At 37.6% G+C, this 17,045-nt stretch overlaps 1 protein-coding gene across 13 annotated transcripts in view; it reads left to right on the top strand.

Moving 5' to 3' along the window:
- The window catches only part of CADPS2 (calcium dependent secretion activator 2), a 485,983-nt gene that overhangs the window by 466,992 nt on the left and 1,946 nt on the right, over nt 1-17,045 (top strand). For 11 of the 13 annotated variants that reach the window (XM_073809879.1, XM_073809876.1, XM_073809878.1 and 8 more), the window contains one exon: nt 12,394-12,498. In XM_073809879.1, the coding sequence (XP_073665980.1) occupies nt 12,394-12,498 (105 nt within the window). Of the gene's footprint in view, nt 1-1,369; nt 9,848-12,393; nt 12,499-17,045 lie in introns of those variants that run through there. The other 2 variants (XR_012334053.1, XM_073809880.1) reach the window with 2 other exon arrangements.

Below are 17,045 nucleotides of genomic sequence, written 5' to 3'. Positions count from 1 at the left end.
TTTAAGACAGTTGTAGTCAGACTTGTTCTGTATATGGTCATGTCTGCCTCAGTAAATGCCATACAGAGCTTGCCCCTTAGCTGTTTTCTTTTCTCCCCTCAAAGTTTGTTTCTCTTCAAAACCTCTGCTCTCAAATTACAGCCGTCTCGTTCATTTTAGTTAATAATCCTTATTTTCATGTTATCATTTGTAAGTGTAAGGATTTGTGAAAGGATCTACTTTTGATGTACGGTGTGTGCCAGAAGAGCTTTGGCAAGTCCAGACGCGGCTCTGCGGCCAAAGGCCCTCATTTGAACCTAAGCTGTTGGTGAATTAAGACCTGAGAAACTTGAGATAAGCGTGCCTAATTGCCTAAAAGAAACTCAACAAGAAAATGTATTGCAGCTTGTTGATCTTATTTCTTTAATAATTCAAAAGAATCTTCCAGAAATATGTGGACTTCTTCCTTAGATTCTTGAAATGTGATCACGGGACACAATTGTCATTTGGCGCTTGCCCAGAAATACACATCTTTGCGTGAGGCACCTGGACATATGTGGCAGGTCTGGTAGAATCAGCTAATTAACAACACAGGCTTAAACAGGCACCTCATCTGGCAGCGCAGTTAGTTGCCTGATGGTGCTCAGCGGGACCGGGTAGTGCTTTTTATTTTTCTACCCTAATGGTCTGCTGCCCACCTAATTTTGCCTTATTGTCAGTCACTACTTACCGCAGCTTGGGGCCCTCCCAGGAGGCTAAATTATTATCAAAGGATTAGGGAGATGTAGCCTTGCAGCTCTGACATTTCTGATTACTTGTCTATGCCCGAACACTAATTAGCTGTGACTAATTAAGAAAAATGTTCCTGCCATAGAAAACCATTTAAAAGAACTGAGAAGTAGAAAAGCAATTCAAAAGCTGAGCAGTGCTCAGATTTGCTGATGCTCTTTAGATTTCCACCAGAGCCTTAACTCACCTTTAATTGTGCTCAGAATTTTAAAAAAACAAAAAACAAAAAAAAAAACTCACATGTGAACTGATCTGAGGTTTTTGTTTGAATAGAAAAAAAAAAATTGTGGTTGATCACCTAAAATCCCTTAGCAATGGTAAAACTCTTCTCTGATGAATGGAAAATGTCAAAACTTGCATTTCGATCGAGAAATTTTTCTTCACACCGAACGCATAAGTACGCATTTGCTTTCATTCACCCAAGCCGGTAACAGTGACTTAATAGTCATGGAAGAAATTAGAATATTCTCCCTCCTGATTTTATCAAAGATAGTTGAAATAATTACAGGCAACATGTTGAGCATTTCAAAAGTTATTTAGTACTGATTTCATGCTGCCTTCACATGTAATATGGTCTGAAAACTCTGACTTCTCCACACAGAGCCTGGCTTTTCCTCGGTGGTTTGCATGCTTGCACTGCATCTGGCAACCATTGACTTATTAATGAAAATACCCAGGGCTTCCCTGGTGGCGCAGTGGTTGAGAGTCCGCCTGCCGATGCAGGAGACGTGGGTTCGTGCCCCGGTCTGGGAAGCACGGAGCGGAGCGGAGCGGAGCGGAGCGGCTGGGCCCGTGAGCCACGGCCGCTGAGCCTGCGCATCCGGAGCCTGTGCTCCGCAACGAGAGAGGCCACAACAGTGAGAGACCCACGTACCGCAGAAAAAACAAAAAAAGAAAATACCCAGGACTCCCCTGAGACCAGCATCTCTTTCAGTTGACCAGTGTGATGTTTTCATAGAAATGATAGCTACCGTTCTTCTCTTCAAACCTAACTTCATAAGCAAATGACACATGGCTTTAAAGCCGTTTTCTGTGGTAGCCTTTTGAACTCCTCCTCCGTCAGACACTCCCTCTGCAAGCTTTCCATGCAGCCCCATCTACATGGTCAGTGCCATTCACAAGTGGGCACAGCAGTGGCAGCCAGATTGCCACTATTGACTACGTCCAACTACAAAAAAAAAAAAAAAATCCGTGTAAGGAAACGGCTATTGTAGTAAATCAGCATCATTGTGGCAAAAACATGTGTTTATTGAATGCATTGAAAGGAAACTCTATAAAAGAACAATTTTCACAGGTACTTATAAATACCTAAACTTCAGAGAGCTCTCAATTTCTTGATCGCAGCCCAGTCCTAATTAAGAGACCATCTAAATTTTGCTCTCTTAATATGGGCAAGATGTTTTGTTTGAAATAAAGCAAGTTTTAACCCCTACATCACCAAAATTCTTCACGCTATTTTTTAAACCCATTTCCCTTTTTCCTCTCAGTGGAGAACAAAAAGCAGGTAGCCAGAATCTCTAGGGAATAATCCTTCCTATATATAAAGACTATTATTAAGGCACCTGTCATACTTGTCTACTCCAGGATAAATAATCCCTATTTGCTAAACTTCTCTTCATAGGCCCCTTTTCTAGCCCTTTAATCATCTTTGTGGCTGTCCTTTGAAACTTCTCAAAATGTTCTCGGTCATGCTTAGGGTTTAGAGTCAGGAATAGGACGCAGTATTTGAATGTGGCTGAACAATATTTTTTTCAAGGCATATTCCTAGTTATGCATTCTCGTGGATAACTTTCCCATACTTTTGCTCTACTGATCCTTATAAATTTGGTCCCATATACTCCCCATATTTCTTGTTGACTTTCCTCTTACTGCCTATGTTATACAGTTAAAAATGTATATGTTTATAGACGTAGGATGGTCATTCATGTGACGTTTTGGATGCATAAGATCTAGAAAACAAATCCAATTCATCCTTCAAGTAGGAAGTGCAAGGGATGGTGGTGAATGTTGGGATTAAAAGGTTAGGCATTGGGACTTCCCTGATGGTCCAGTGGTTAAGACTCTGCACTTCCACTGCAGGGGGCACTGGTTCAATCCCTGGTTGGGAAACTAAGATCCCACATGCTGTGCGGCCAAAAAAAGAAAAAAAAACGTTAGGCATTTGTTTCCTCCCACATAGTTGGGTATCTCTGTCACAATGACTCGGTAGGATTCTAATTAAAATAGGAAATCAAAACCCCTCTTATTATTTATTCATACAACCAGTATTTATTTTCTAGAGGCCACACACTGCTAGAGGCTGAGAATGCAATGTTAGATAAGATATACCAAGTTCCTGCCCTAAGGGAGCTTACATTCTTACGGCCAAGTGGGTCTTCTGAAAAAGTTGTTAATTTCTACATTAAAATGTTTCATATTTTCGTCTATTGAATAGACCTTCATAGATTTTTTTCCAAATGGATGTACTATGGAGAATTAAAATTTAGTACCCTTTCAAAATAGATGATAGTGATTATCTAAATCTGACGTTTATTTATTTCTCTCCGTTGCAAGTGGATGGTTGGAAACTTGCCAGAACTTAGGGCCAATGCAAGGGTTGTACCTAGCTCTAGTGCCTGCAATATCCAATGCCGTGACGTTACAACAAGGGCACACTCTCCCTCTCTACCCTTCATGGATTCTTTGCTCAAAAGCCAGGCTTATACCAGCTCCCAGGAGAGCTCTCATGTCCCCTCAGACTCAAGTCAATAGTGCCACACCAATGATGTTTCTCACTTTTTTTTTTAACACCTCTCACAAAACCAACAAGCACTGAAAGCACCCAGGACATGTCACTTCTTGGTGTAAATGCACAGGCAGTGCTGCCAGCCATACACCAGATATGCCCCACAGCCTCAGATACCCCCCAGGAATAGCTACCAATACCCCTGAGCATATGCTGGAGGGGCAGCTCACTGCATGCGTGACAGACTCTTGAGGGCCAATCCAGGAGCTGAGCACATCAACCGCTGAGCACATAATGTTATCATATCTTTGTGTATAAGAGTATATATGCGGACACTCATATATGTACATAGACATGGGGGTTTGTTAGTTTACAGTACTTTCTCCTTTACTTAATTCATCACTTAAAACGAAATTAGACTGTCACATTTTCAGTTCTATGTTAAATGTCTTTAGCCAGATGCAGTTGTTTTCTTTTTGATGATATCTACAACTTTAGCATGCATTAAATTATTTTGCTATTAATGAAACATGTTAATTCAAGTCAACAGTTCCTCTGGCTCTGATATTCTTTTATCTTTTTTCTGTTGAAAAGCTGCCCTGCCACTATTATATACGTAACAGTTTATGTTTCCAAATATTTAAAAGCATTCAGTCCTTCGACAATTATGTAATGCATGTCATGTGCCAAACATTCTGCCAAGGGCTCAAGATATCAATAAAAAGACTTGGTTTCTGCCTTATGGATACTCACAGCCTGGTGAGGCAGACATAGGGCACATTGTGCAGTATTTTTATAGACACCTGTACAGGGTTCTAGGAGCAGGAAATACAGGAGCATCTAAGTCTACCTGGTAAGAGATAGTGTTGGCTTCGTAGCAGAAATGATAGTTGAACTGAGTCTTAAAGGTCAACGTGAATCTGGCCAATGAAACGTACATGGGAATAAAAGTCCAGACAGAGGGATTGGCATGTCCAAAAACCATAGATACAGAGAAACCCAACATCTAGCAGATCAGCAGGTCATTCAGGTCCTGTGGGAGTGCGCCATGAGTCGGAGACCGGAAGGCAGCTATTTATCCCAGTCCCTACCACACTCTGGAAACGGGACTTTGGAATAATTGTTCCCTATTTTTTATAAGGAAACTGAAGCAGAGAGACTTGCTAACCATTAATTCTCAGACCTAGGTTTTATCTCAAACTTGTACCATTTAATAGTCTAATTTATTTTTATCCGGATCCTACATTATTGATTTAAATGCAATATCGACCAAACTTTTATATATAGTACTTAAGATGAGTCATTCAACCAGATGAACAGGTCATATGCCCAAATAAATCATTCATAGTCTATGTCTGCACCCCAAACTGGTGCACACACCATTATAACTGGCTTGACCACTGAGTTCAACCAAACCACTGATAAGTCAAAAGATGAGCCAAACCAGTATGCGTTCCATCATTTGTCAATAAGTAGGCGAGAGGGGGAACAACTGATGATCTGAAATTTTCACTTTGTAATCACTAATCTTTTTAGCACCAGGGAAAGAACCACAGAATAAATTTACAAAGGCACTTGCCTACTTGATGATAATGAATGTGAAGAATAGTATTGATTTTAATGCTCTTTGTCTAGCGTGAGAATAGGTAGGCTAGTTTAATAATATTACTTTCAGGATATTTTGGAAGAAAGGAAATTTGGGGTTAATGAAATAGTAGTGAGTGGAAAAGAGCTTTTGCAACCCCCAATTTGTGGAACTTACCCTGTTATGTAACTTATCCTATTTTATAAGTGAAGAGGATTGAATGCATCTTGGAAGTGTCTTGGTTATTATATTCATTTTTTTTTTTTTTAAAAAGGAATGGGGGAAAAAAAGTACTGAACTTCAAGAGCAGGAAAGGTTTTTCAGCATTCAACAAGCATTTATTAGGTACCTACTATATGCCAACCCTCCCATGTTAGTACTTTTTACATTTTCCCTTTCTTAACAGACATCATAGTGCTCATGAACTCTCCTTTTCAGACTTCCTCATAGAGATAAGAAATGAAAATCGCCCTGAATGTGAGTTTATTGAATATGGAAGGAAAAAGGCATGAATCAAGTTCTTCTCTGTTCTGTATTTTTAAAAAAGATGAAGAAAACTGCACATATAGATCGAGTCCCCTCGTGAATGTACTAAGGATCTTCTTTCCGCATTGCTTTGTTTTGTTGCAGTGAAAAAAAAATTCTTCCCAGGATTCCTAAGCATTAGGGTATATGGCACTGTAAAACAACTTAAGAAGTAAACACGTGGGAAATGCATAGCACAAGGACCATTTGGTTGGTTACCCTAACAGAGTATGGCTCTTCCAAAAATTTATTACATTATGTAATTACATTATCAGGTGTACAAATATCTTTGGAAATGCAGATTACAGTAACTTGCAAGAAAATGTGATGGACTTCTTTGAAACAACAAGCATCTCCTGTATTACTTCACAGTCCTGGGTTATGATAACTATCAGGGACCACCAGGAATGGTAGAGTTGTTTTCTTAGTTGTTTGCTGCAAGCATCAAACTACTCTTAAAAAATCAGAGACTTCACTGATGGAACAGACTGTTTCATAGAAGGAAATGGAATAACCTAGTAGTCATGAGCACGGACTCTGGAGCATAGATATAAGAAGAATCTTAACCTTGCCACTTACATAAACTTACATAAGTAAATTGCTTAATCTAAACTCAGTTTTCTACCTACGTGAGCTCAGTTTCCCTGCAAAATAGGAATAATAACCACTTCGTCAAGGTTGTTTTAAGAATCAAATGAAAACTGATGCACTTGAACCTCCCATGGAAGATTTTTTAAAAACATCAGATACCTTTATAATCAGAGTATTATTATTATATAATATATTGTATATAACATTATTTGTTATTATAAAATCATAATAAGAATACTTCACAGTTCTTAATAGATTTCATTTATTCCTCATTGTACTTTATTGTTTCATTTTTATAATATGTCTGTACTTCATTAAAAGGCCAAATGAAACTTCTGGAATCCTAGACTTGCATATTTGGATGAACAAAGCTATATTTAAGTAGCATTAAAAAAAAAAACAATTTGGCTTTTCCCTTCTTTGAGGAGAATCACAAGCTATATTGCTTCTAATCATGCCCCTTCCTTTGACAGTCAAATCTAATCTCATAGTATTTCTGGAGAGCATAAAAATCTTATTTTAAAGCTAGTTCATATAATCTGTCCGTCATATCACAGATGAGAAAACTGAGGCATAGAGAAAGCAAGCGACAGACTCAGTCAAGCAAATAGTCGCATCACAGGGGCCGGCACTGCGGCCCCTGCAGCTTCTGTGTTGATGTTCTTCTCTGGTGCGTTCACGGCCAGCCCTCAGCCTCCATGTCCAGATGCGAGTCTCTGTTTCCCTCCTCCTGAGCGCCTCCGGGGCTAGCTGGTTGATAGATGTAGGTTGGGTTGAACACTTCCTGTATTCTTAACCTAATAGACTGGTTTCAGTTTTCCTTAAATATAGCCTTTAATCCTATTCCAAGCCAACACAAAATTCACACTTAAAACTTTCAAAATGTTTGTGGTTTGTTTTTTTTTTGTGGTACGCGGGCCTCTCACCGTTGTGGCCTCTCCCGTTGCGGAGCACAGGCTCCGGACGCGCAGTCTCAGCGGCCATGGCTCACGGGCCCAGCCGCTCCACAACATGTGGGATCTTCCCGGACCGGGGCACGAACCTGTGTCTCCTGCATCTGCAGGCGGACTCTCAACCACTGTGCCACCAGGGAAGCCCTAAATGCTTGTGTTTTGAGGGTCTGTTTTGTGGAACCAAATATAATCATTTTGAGTGGGTTAGCTTGAAAAGAGGGTGGAAATGTTGGTATTATTATATCAAATGTACCGTTAATATAGATCTGCATTTTAGTGCCTAGAAATGGGAAGTGACCACGAATTTAGTTATATTAAACAGATGTACAATTGACAAAAGGAACACTCCATGTATAAAGAAACATTTCTATTTACTTTGTAATGTACTGGTGAAACTGTAGGGCATTAACATTTCTAAATAATTTGTTGCCCTCTGAAGCCACGAAGTGATCCTAAAGGGTGCTTTATATTTATCAAGCTTTTCAAAACCATTATTCTTTTATCCAATTAAACTTAACATTTAAAAGGCACCTATTTCCTAAGATGAGATTTTCTAGGTGGTATGTCATTTCAACACGGTGACTTGACTCTGGTGAAACTATCAGCTTCTCTTGAAATAAATGAAGAAATGCACACATACTGTGGAAATGTAGCCATTTCATATCTGGGGGCGCTAAAAAGTGTTGGGTTTGTTTTGTTGCTGTTGTTGTTCTTGTTGTTCACCTATTGAGACGAGCCTAGCTGGAGAAGAATGAAAATACATCAGCTAGTTGTACCAAGTTCATAATCAATAAAAAGCTAAACACTTAAGCAGAAAATATATCACAGATTTGTTCCCCAGCAAAGCAACTATTTTTACCCTGCCATCATCCTCAGAAGCCACATTCTGACAGAAATCATTTGCTTGAAGCAGCCGCAATATGTGAACCCTATGTGGTCCTGTGACTCAGATTTAGGAATATTAGCCCCAGAAGGTCTGAAGACATTGTGCATTAGTATGTATTGAGACCTCATTCCAGGTGGCAAGCAGCTGGACTTTTTAAAAAATAAAACTTCCAAAATAAAGGCGAAGCGCCTGTTTCCAGGCAGTAAGTGTTATATTTAATTGAATCCTCCTCAAAATGTTATAAATTAGGCAGCAAAGGGAGCCGTGCATATTTAATATATTTGTTTTGTATTTCCACTAGTCGACAGCATAATGAAATTCCTTAACTACTTCTCTTTAACTTGCATGAAGAAAGCACGGTATGTTGCTAAATCTCTTTTCACCAGCACTGCCGAGAAACAACTTTAATCCTTGTTAGAAAATTGCCGAGTCTGGGACTGACAAAGAGCTCATGCTTGTTCCATTGTTAGTGCTCCCCGGCCCCAAGAGCAGAGCCCTTTACAGCTGCGTGGATCCCGCCCGGCTCAGCTGCACTATTTAGGAGAGGAGGTTTGTCAATTTCTATTGACAATGGAGAGAGTTTTTCAGGGCCTGTAGCAGTGCTGACACAGTTGGGGATCAATGCCAGCCATTCAGAATGCACCCTCTTTCATTGCTTTCGTTTGTTAATTCAAGACTAAAGGTCCACTGAGGGGGTTCAGGGTGTTTAAGAAAGCTGATGAACTGTTTAAAAAAGCTGATGAACTGCAAGCGTTTATAGCCCTGGTGTGGCAATTTCCATAGTCAGTGGCAACTCCTGGCACTGAGGGAGCTGTGTCCTTGTTGACCCTCTTGTTATTAAAAATGCACAAGTGCTGCGCTTCTCAATATTTCAACACTCTTTCATTGTCAATACCACCTTCTGAGCCCTTCAGCTTGTTGCTTGCTCTAAAGATCTTCTTAGATTGGGTTTGAAAACTTCACCTTAAACACTAGATTAGACTGATGTTCTGTTTTCCGTGCTCCTGTTGATTTGTTGAACCTTCCCAGGGCTGGAAAGCAAGTAGCAGCTTGATGGGGAGACGGGCTGCTAATATGATTTACCAGTCTACAGTCATGCACAATAAGTGTGAATAAATACAGGGGTCTCACAGAGTCAACCCTAGCCTTTCCTTTGCTTTTCTTTTTGCTTTAAAAGAGATATCTCAAGAAAATGAAGTGAGTAAGGCATGCCCTTACAGGAGTTGAATGAACCACAAAAAAGAAAAAAAAAAAAACACATATATTTTGTTAAAGTGGTAGGCTGCTGGCATGGATTGATGGAGAAAAAAAGCGTAGAATATACACTAACTGCTTTATTCTTAAGTAGACCAAGCAGGGAATAAAGCAGTAATGCCATACCCACGACTTGAGTGCAAGCTCCAGTGCCCCTTCGTTGTCATCCCCTGAAAGGAAAAGTGAATAGTCAAACAAGTTGCTTTATAAAATTAACTTTTCCAAAATGCAAGCACATTTTCTAACAGTCACACTTCAGTGCACATTCACCCCTTTCAAATTTTTTTTTCTTTGCTTTGGAGGGTGGTTTGGTTTGGTTTGGTGGGGTGGGGGGAATGATGCTAACTTACCTTTGACATTTTTCTCAAGATGAAAAAAATGGAATCTATGGTCCTCCACCCAGAAGAAGGACATAACCATTCCAACACCAGAAATAGGAAAATGCTAGTGATTTCTGTTTTGTGGTTTTGTCTGTTTGGGGTGTGTGTGTGTGTGTGTGTGTGTGTGTGTGTGTGTGTGTGTGTGTGTGTGTGTGTGTGTGTGTGTGTGTGTGTGTGTGTGTGTGTGTGTGTGTGTGTGTGTTTCACCATATATAAGAAAGAAGCAGTCCTAATAAGGTTTTTTGTTTGTTCGTTAGCTTATTCTTCATAGCAACGTAAACTCTAAGCTAAGCTATTGATTTTTCTTCATCATTTGCTTGATTTAGCTGAAATTCTTCGAAATGCTTTGACTTTGGAACCAAGAAATATGCATGATTAGCAGATGGAATAATTTTTCTTATAGAATGTTCCTTGTAGAATAATTTGTTTGCCTTTAAAGTAAGATGATGATGAAGTAGCTTAAGCACTTTATTAACATTAGTTCTTTTTCTCTGTTTTTATAGTTAACTTTAGATCATTTTATTCCCAAATTATTCTTCTTTAAAATTATAATTTTGGCATTGTGTTAAAGAAGTTATATTAAAAATAAATTTCTGTGTTATGTTAGATGTCCTTTCAGTTATCACTTAATCATAAGTACCACTCATATGTAATGGAAAAATGAAGTTAAATTAATTTTAAATTACCTAAGGATTTTTTAAGAACATAAGATGCATATGGAGTAATTTTAAGAAAGCATTTTCATTTACTTCAGATTCATGCAACTTACCATATATATAGTAACTTTACAGTCTAACAGCCCAATTAACTTGTATGTTATAAATTTTGTACAATGTATCGTATTTTGTCCCCCCAACTAAAAAAAAAAAAATTATTCCTTGAAGAAGCACTATAATTTAAGAGTCATAACCATTATGACTACATTTTAGTTTTCAAGTTACTTGGAGGGTGGGCTGGGGGCGAGGGTTTTAATTCAGTATACTCATGTTCAATATCACCAATACCTATGAGTGTTTACCTGCATTAAAATAGAACTCAAGTAGTTGAGGCTATAACTTGAAATAAGGAAGTATAGAATTTAAATACCAGATACTAATCTATTAAGATTTAATATGTCAGCTGAAGTACTGAATTTTTTAGCAGTTTATTTTTTAAGAATTTAGGAGTATCTCATTTTATAAAACTTATTTCTGATACTTTTACATGTCCTGAAAATTAGGAAAGTAATCATTAGGAAAAAGAAAAACTGGGTACATGAATAATATTTTTTTTAAACAACCATAGCCCATCTCACATTTTAAAAACTTGAATGTTCATTCATCCATTTAATATCACAGTATTCAGTAAATCAGTTATTCATTTTCATTAGCTTATCTCATTTTATGCATGTGTGTCCAGTATGCCAACAAACTAATAGAAATAAGTCTGATGAAATGTTAAACTAATTCATTTTTATATTATGCTTAAACTACCATTCTTTATACTAAATTTTATTAGAACAATGTTAGTAAATACAAGTCCAGGTGAAGTTCAGACTTACTTGTATCACTTGAGATTTCTTTTAGAAATTTGTATTTACTGCTTTATTATGGAAGAAAAATATCTTTTAGGATTTTTTTCTGTGTTTGAATACCTAAGAACATATGCACGTACATATGTGATCTGTAGTGTCACTGTGTGTACACAAGCAAGGCACAAAATACCTTCTCTTTCAAAAACTCTTTTGTCATTTCCTAAATGCTGCGTGGACATTGATATTTCTCACAGTTATCTGAATGACTAGCATTATTTTCTTACAGTTATTACCTAAACCTGGCTCTGGCGTGTAAGTACTGAATCCCTTAAAATGCCATCACTAATGGCAGATTGCCCTTTTTTGAAAATAGGAACAAAATTTCTTCTTTTACTATACTCACAGGCATTATATAGGAGCAGGAAAGTACATTAGAGAAGAATTTCCATTTTCCCACCAAGAGAGTTATAATAAACAGAGAGAAAACATGAACCCTCCAAAAACACTTGCAAAATGAAACAGATTGTTTTCTTTTATAATTTGGTCAACTGACATCTGTTTTTGTGATTCTTATAAGACACAAGAATTCCATCCTGATAATGTTCCTTCCTAAGATCTGAAATCTTTATTTTAGGTGGTTTTAGACCATCTTGGCAAATACTTAACAACCGATAGTAGATAAAGTTGTGACTGGGGATTAGAGGTTAGTAAGCTGTGGATGTTTTTCACCATCCCTCCTTTAAAATGCTATTTCTAGGTATTGCCTACATGCATGATGGTAATTACTCTGATTTTTACATAACATGCAGGCTAATGGGAAATTTCCCTTTGAAAATAATTTACCTGTTTTTTTCCTGCTGCTTGGCAGTCCATTCAGTCCCATAACATGTATTTAGTACCCATTGTTACCTACAAATTACAAAGCAGGCCGCTAGGCTGCAAGTGCAAAAACACTGTTTCCCATGAATATGTTACAGCTAAAAGACTGTAATGTTAATTCATGTAAAGAACAGCCTAGGTCAACTTAGCAGATTTTCTAGCAAAACATACAATTCTGTTAACAGGAAATTATAGCATTATTGACTTCAAGTGCTGATCTATGGTCATTTCAGAGTGTTTCATTACCCCCTCATTACCGAATCTGTTAAATGAATACTGCAGAGGTTGTTTTCTTTTCTGTTTTCTTCCCCCCCACCCCCATCCTTCTTTCCAGCAATGGTACAGCAGTTCCATGAAAGTCATTTGTGTGTGGTTGGCTGATAGATTAGACCTGCAGCTTCATATTTACCAACTGAAGACACTAATCAAGATTGTGAAGGTAAACAAAATGTGTTTAGATGTGTATTGCCCAGCAAGCTATAAAGAATAATGGCAAGATATTGACATATAAGAAAATCGTATTTAATATACCTGAGTGGATGTAAGTACTTTAAAAACATCACTTTCAGCAATGATGTGCTGCTGTTTATTCCATTTTCAGTTAGATTACTAAATAAACATAAATTTATTGTTTTTGTATTAATAAATTAAAAGTATTTTGTTATCAAGTAATTATATTTGAAGATAATATATACATAAAGCCCCTAGCACATTTACCTGAATCTAGTGGGTCCACAATAATTTTGTATTAATTGTCTTAGGTATAGAAATGTTTTCTCCTAATATATTTCCTTCATATTTATTAATATATTATTAGGAGGGCTTTTGAATTATATTTGCCCCTAGGATAAGGAGAGTCTCCTTTATTTTGTTATATCCTGATATGAAAGTAAAACATTGTCACTGCCTGAATTCTTTTGGAAGCATGCCCCTTCTTATATGTAAGAGATGATCAGTATGAGTGTCCGGGACCATCCATAACCACTAACAGATGTTATATCAGTTCAATGAGGCCATTTTGACGTCTGCTTTTCAAGAGGAAATGTAATCACGTGCATGTTATATTGAGTGAGTAGGGGCTTTAAAGTAATACATTATTCAGCATGATTTCTCACACCTTATAAATTCCAGTGGAAATACAAAATTTACCACAGGTATAACTTTTTCTTAAAATTGAGACAAATTCTACATTATGGCAAAAAACATAACTCTAAGCTCTTGTGAATCAGCTGTTCCTTTAAATAAGTAACTTTTACTTCCATTCTAGTACCATTTATCAAATGGTATACATATGCCATTGATGTATATATATGTGTGTGTGCCTATATATGTGTATATCTATATTTGCACGTACATATATATGTATATGTGTATATTTGTGTGTATGTGTGTATATGTACACACACACAGTGGTTCTCACAATGTCATTCCTGATATAACATTATCAGCATCACCTGGGAACTTGTTAGACATGCAAATTCTTCGGCTCCACACCAGACTCACTAAGTCAGAGTGTCTGAGAGTGGGACCTGGCCATCTGTACATGAACAAGCCCTCCAGAGGATTCTGATAGAGATAAAGTTTGAGAAGAACCACTGTATCACATCATTAAAAGTTTTATCCACATTAAAATATTTTCCACCATTCTCTTGGCTCCTGCAGTCTCATCAGAATATGAATTCTTTTGTGCCACAGACACATAGGTTATAGAAAGAGCCACCAAGAGGAAAGTTCTAAAGTCAGAAATCAGCAAATCTACTGGAACATAGACCCAGACCTATAATGTCACAGTAATAGCAATCATGATTAGCCATAAATAACAAGGAAAATTGGTCACCCACTAATTTTAATACACTAAAACATTACATTTCAATTGACAGACTACCTTTGATAGAGAACACTTTTTACCAGGTGTTATTTATTTTACAAAGAAACTGAAAACACATTATGATAACGTTCATGTTTGCTTTAGTTCCTCCATGGTTTCTTCCTTGTTTCTACAAATGTCACTTGGAGAGCTTTCAACTGAAGTTTGTTTTTCATAAAAGAGAATCAGAATAATCTGTGTTTACCTTCTAAATAGGTGTACATGTTAAGATTGCAGTCTATACTGTGACTAATATTGGGATTAGCTTGTTCCCCTTAGGATCAGCCATATTTTCAAGCTAATGTCTACTGTGTTCAGGATGTCAGAAATTACATAGTCGGCTGATTGGTATTAGTTGATAGATTGGTAAGCTTTCTTTGTTTTTATAATAATAATCTCCATTTTTTATTAGCCCATCATCTGTTTATTTCAAAGTTATTCCTCTTCTCATATTCACAGTCATAACAGTTCGAGCACCAGTGAATATTTTAGCAGAAAAAATGATTAATAATTTTGTTAATTATAGGGTGACATTTCCATTGTATTCTAAACCAGTCAGTTTATCTTATTTTAATATAGTCTTCATGATGGCTACCAACAGTCAAGACTGATAAATATGAAATTAAATTTCATGTATATGTTTGACTTTCCATGTTTTGTTTTTCGCAAGCAGGTCCCCAAACTCAGCCGTTACTTTCTTGGGCTGATACGTTTAATCAACTCATAGGGCTTTATTTAATAACTAAAAGTGATTATTCTCACAATGAAAATTAGGATGAATTAATTCAGTGTTCTAATTGGTTTTTTTTCTACTTTGAATATAAACAGACTTTAACCAATTTCATACATAGATTCATCGCTCTTCAGAGCCTATATGGCTATGTTTATAATGTTCATTTTCCAGTGAATTTAAGCGGCTATTAAACAGCACATGTATAGAATTGTGCAGGCCCCGAGTAGGCTTTCCTTCCATCCACATCACTTAGACTGGACCTGCATGTTACAGTAGGGTAGTGCATTCTACTCAGGAGCTGAGCCGAGAGCTACTGGACTCTGGCAGCCTAGTCCTTAGAAGCATTGTCATTCTCCTGTGCCCACGGAGACCCAGATGCCATCAAGATGTATACGATAGCCAACTTTGCCCCACAAAGACACTTAGACGCCAGTTGGTTCATTGACGTTGCTCACTAAGAAGAGACAAATTGCAGTAAGATATTCACAGAAGATTTAGGACTAAGAAACTAACAAAGTTTAAACATCAGAATGGTTTATTTGGGGAAGGGAAAAATAGAATCCTCAAATAATCAAAATGGCTGATGGATTTCTGTTCTCCCTAGAGGCCATTTGACATTTAAAAGCGGTTAACATAAACGAGCTGCCTCTTTTACTAGGAGAAAAGACGACAAGTGAGCAGCACCCTGCGGCAGGCACTTGTCTTAAGTAAGAGCCAAGCAGACCTTCTTGGCAGCCACAGAGGATCTCTAAGTGTCAATAACATGTTATGAATTCTAAAAAAAGAGAAAGAGAGAGATTGCAAGGGTACCTGCCCTGCAGTGCCCCTAACTGCTTATTGCTTACTAGTAAAGTAAGGAAGCAGAGTCTTAATTTTATACAAATTAGAAAGCCTTTAGGGCTGCAAATCCACAATACAACTCTGTCCTGGCCAACTTACTGATAATTAAGCTAAGTCTAAGGAAAGTCATTCCAATAAAATAAGAAAGTGGGACTCACAAACTTGGCATATAATTCTCAGTGGAACACTAATACTTTATTTCAGATGTATTAGCTGTAGATGAATGTTTTTTGTGCTTGATATATTTTTAATCTAACTATCAGAGTGTTAGAGGCTTGAACAGAAATCTCTGTGGTAGTAATACCATGCATACTAGTTACCAGATTTTTCCAGACAAAATTTACCTTACAGAGTTACTTCATGGGTTCTGATGCAAATTACCGTATGTTTTGGTGTGAAAGTATCACCTTAGTAATAATAAGCTTTAATGGTTTAGAAAGAGAATATGAGGATGGTGGGATTTATGTTTCTTAATACAAAATATTAAAATCAAATTAAAAGGACTACCCTGGTGACACAGTGGTTAAGAATCCGCCTGCCAGTGCAGGGGACACGGGTTCGAGCCCTGGTCCGGGAAGATCCCACGTGCCGCGGAGCCACTAAGCCCGTGCGCCACAACTACCGAGCCTACGTGCCACAACTACAGAAGCCTGCGTGCCTAGAGCCCGTGCTCCACAACGAGAGAAGCCACCGCAACGAGAAGCCTGTGCACTGCAACAAAGAGTAGCCCCCGTTCACCATAACTAGAGAAAGCCCACACATAGCACCAAGACCCAACACATTATCTATAAATAGATAAATAAATAATCAAATTTAAATAGTTTGGGTCATTTAAGAAAAAAAACACTAAATTTTTCTTGCTGTTGAGATACTGACCTCAGATACAGTACAGTGTTCCTCACCAGTTTATTTTTTGGACATGAGGTGGACTTTATTTATGCATTTTATTTATAACAAGTGAATATCACTTCTGAAACTTGAATGGTACCGTGGGGCATAAGGCAGATGATATAAGACAGGAAGATAAAATGTGAAAACACCAGTGACACCACTACCTTGTAATGGTTCTGTTCCTTCCCAGAAGTCTGTTTGTAGACCAGGTGTGTATATCCAGGGGATTAAGATGCCATCCATCAGCACTTCCTACCTCAAGTGAATAAGCACCTTCAGCTGAGCTGTTTGAATATTATATTTTCCTTCTAATTGTGTTGAGTGAAATCAGGCATTCCTTAATGTTAATTTTCAGCTATTGGAGTTGTAATTTGGGGCCAGGAAGTACAACATTCCTTTTTTTATTTGACTTTTTTCATCTGTTAAGTGCAAACCCCCAAAAAAGTGACTGTTAGCAATCATTTAGAACAAAAAAGTGGCACATTGATATGTATTGATACTTTTGTCCAGTCAATTGACATCTGGCTGTTTAGTATTCTAAATCTAACATAGGACAGTTAAAAAAAAAATCTTTAAAGATATTTAGCATTTTAATGGCCTTAGAAGTGCCCCTACAGAATGAGCTATCTTCATTTGTGCTTTGTTTCCCCATTGA

The sequence above is a fragment of the Tursiops truncatus genome, chromosome 9 (genome assembly GCF_011762595.2).
Source record: "Tursiops truncatus isolate mTurTru1 chromosome 9, mTurTru1.mat.Y, whole genome shotgun sequence".
NCBI lineage: Eukaryota > Metazoa > Chordata > Mammalia > Artiodactyla > Delphinidae > Tursiops > Tursiops truncatus.
Note: the sequence above shows the minus strand (reverse complement) of the source record. Positions and strands in the feature narration are given on the sequence as shown.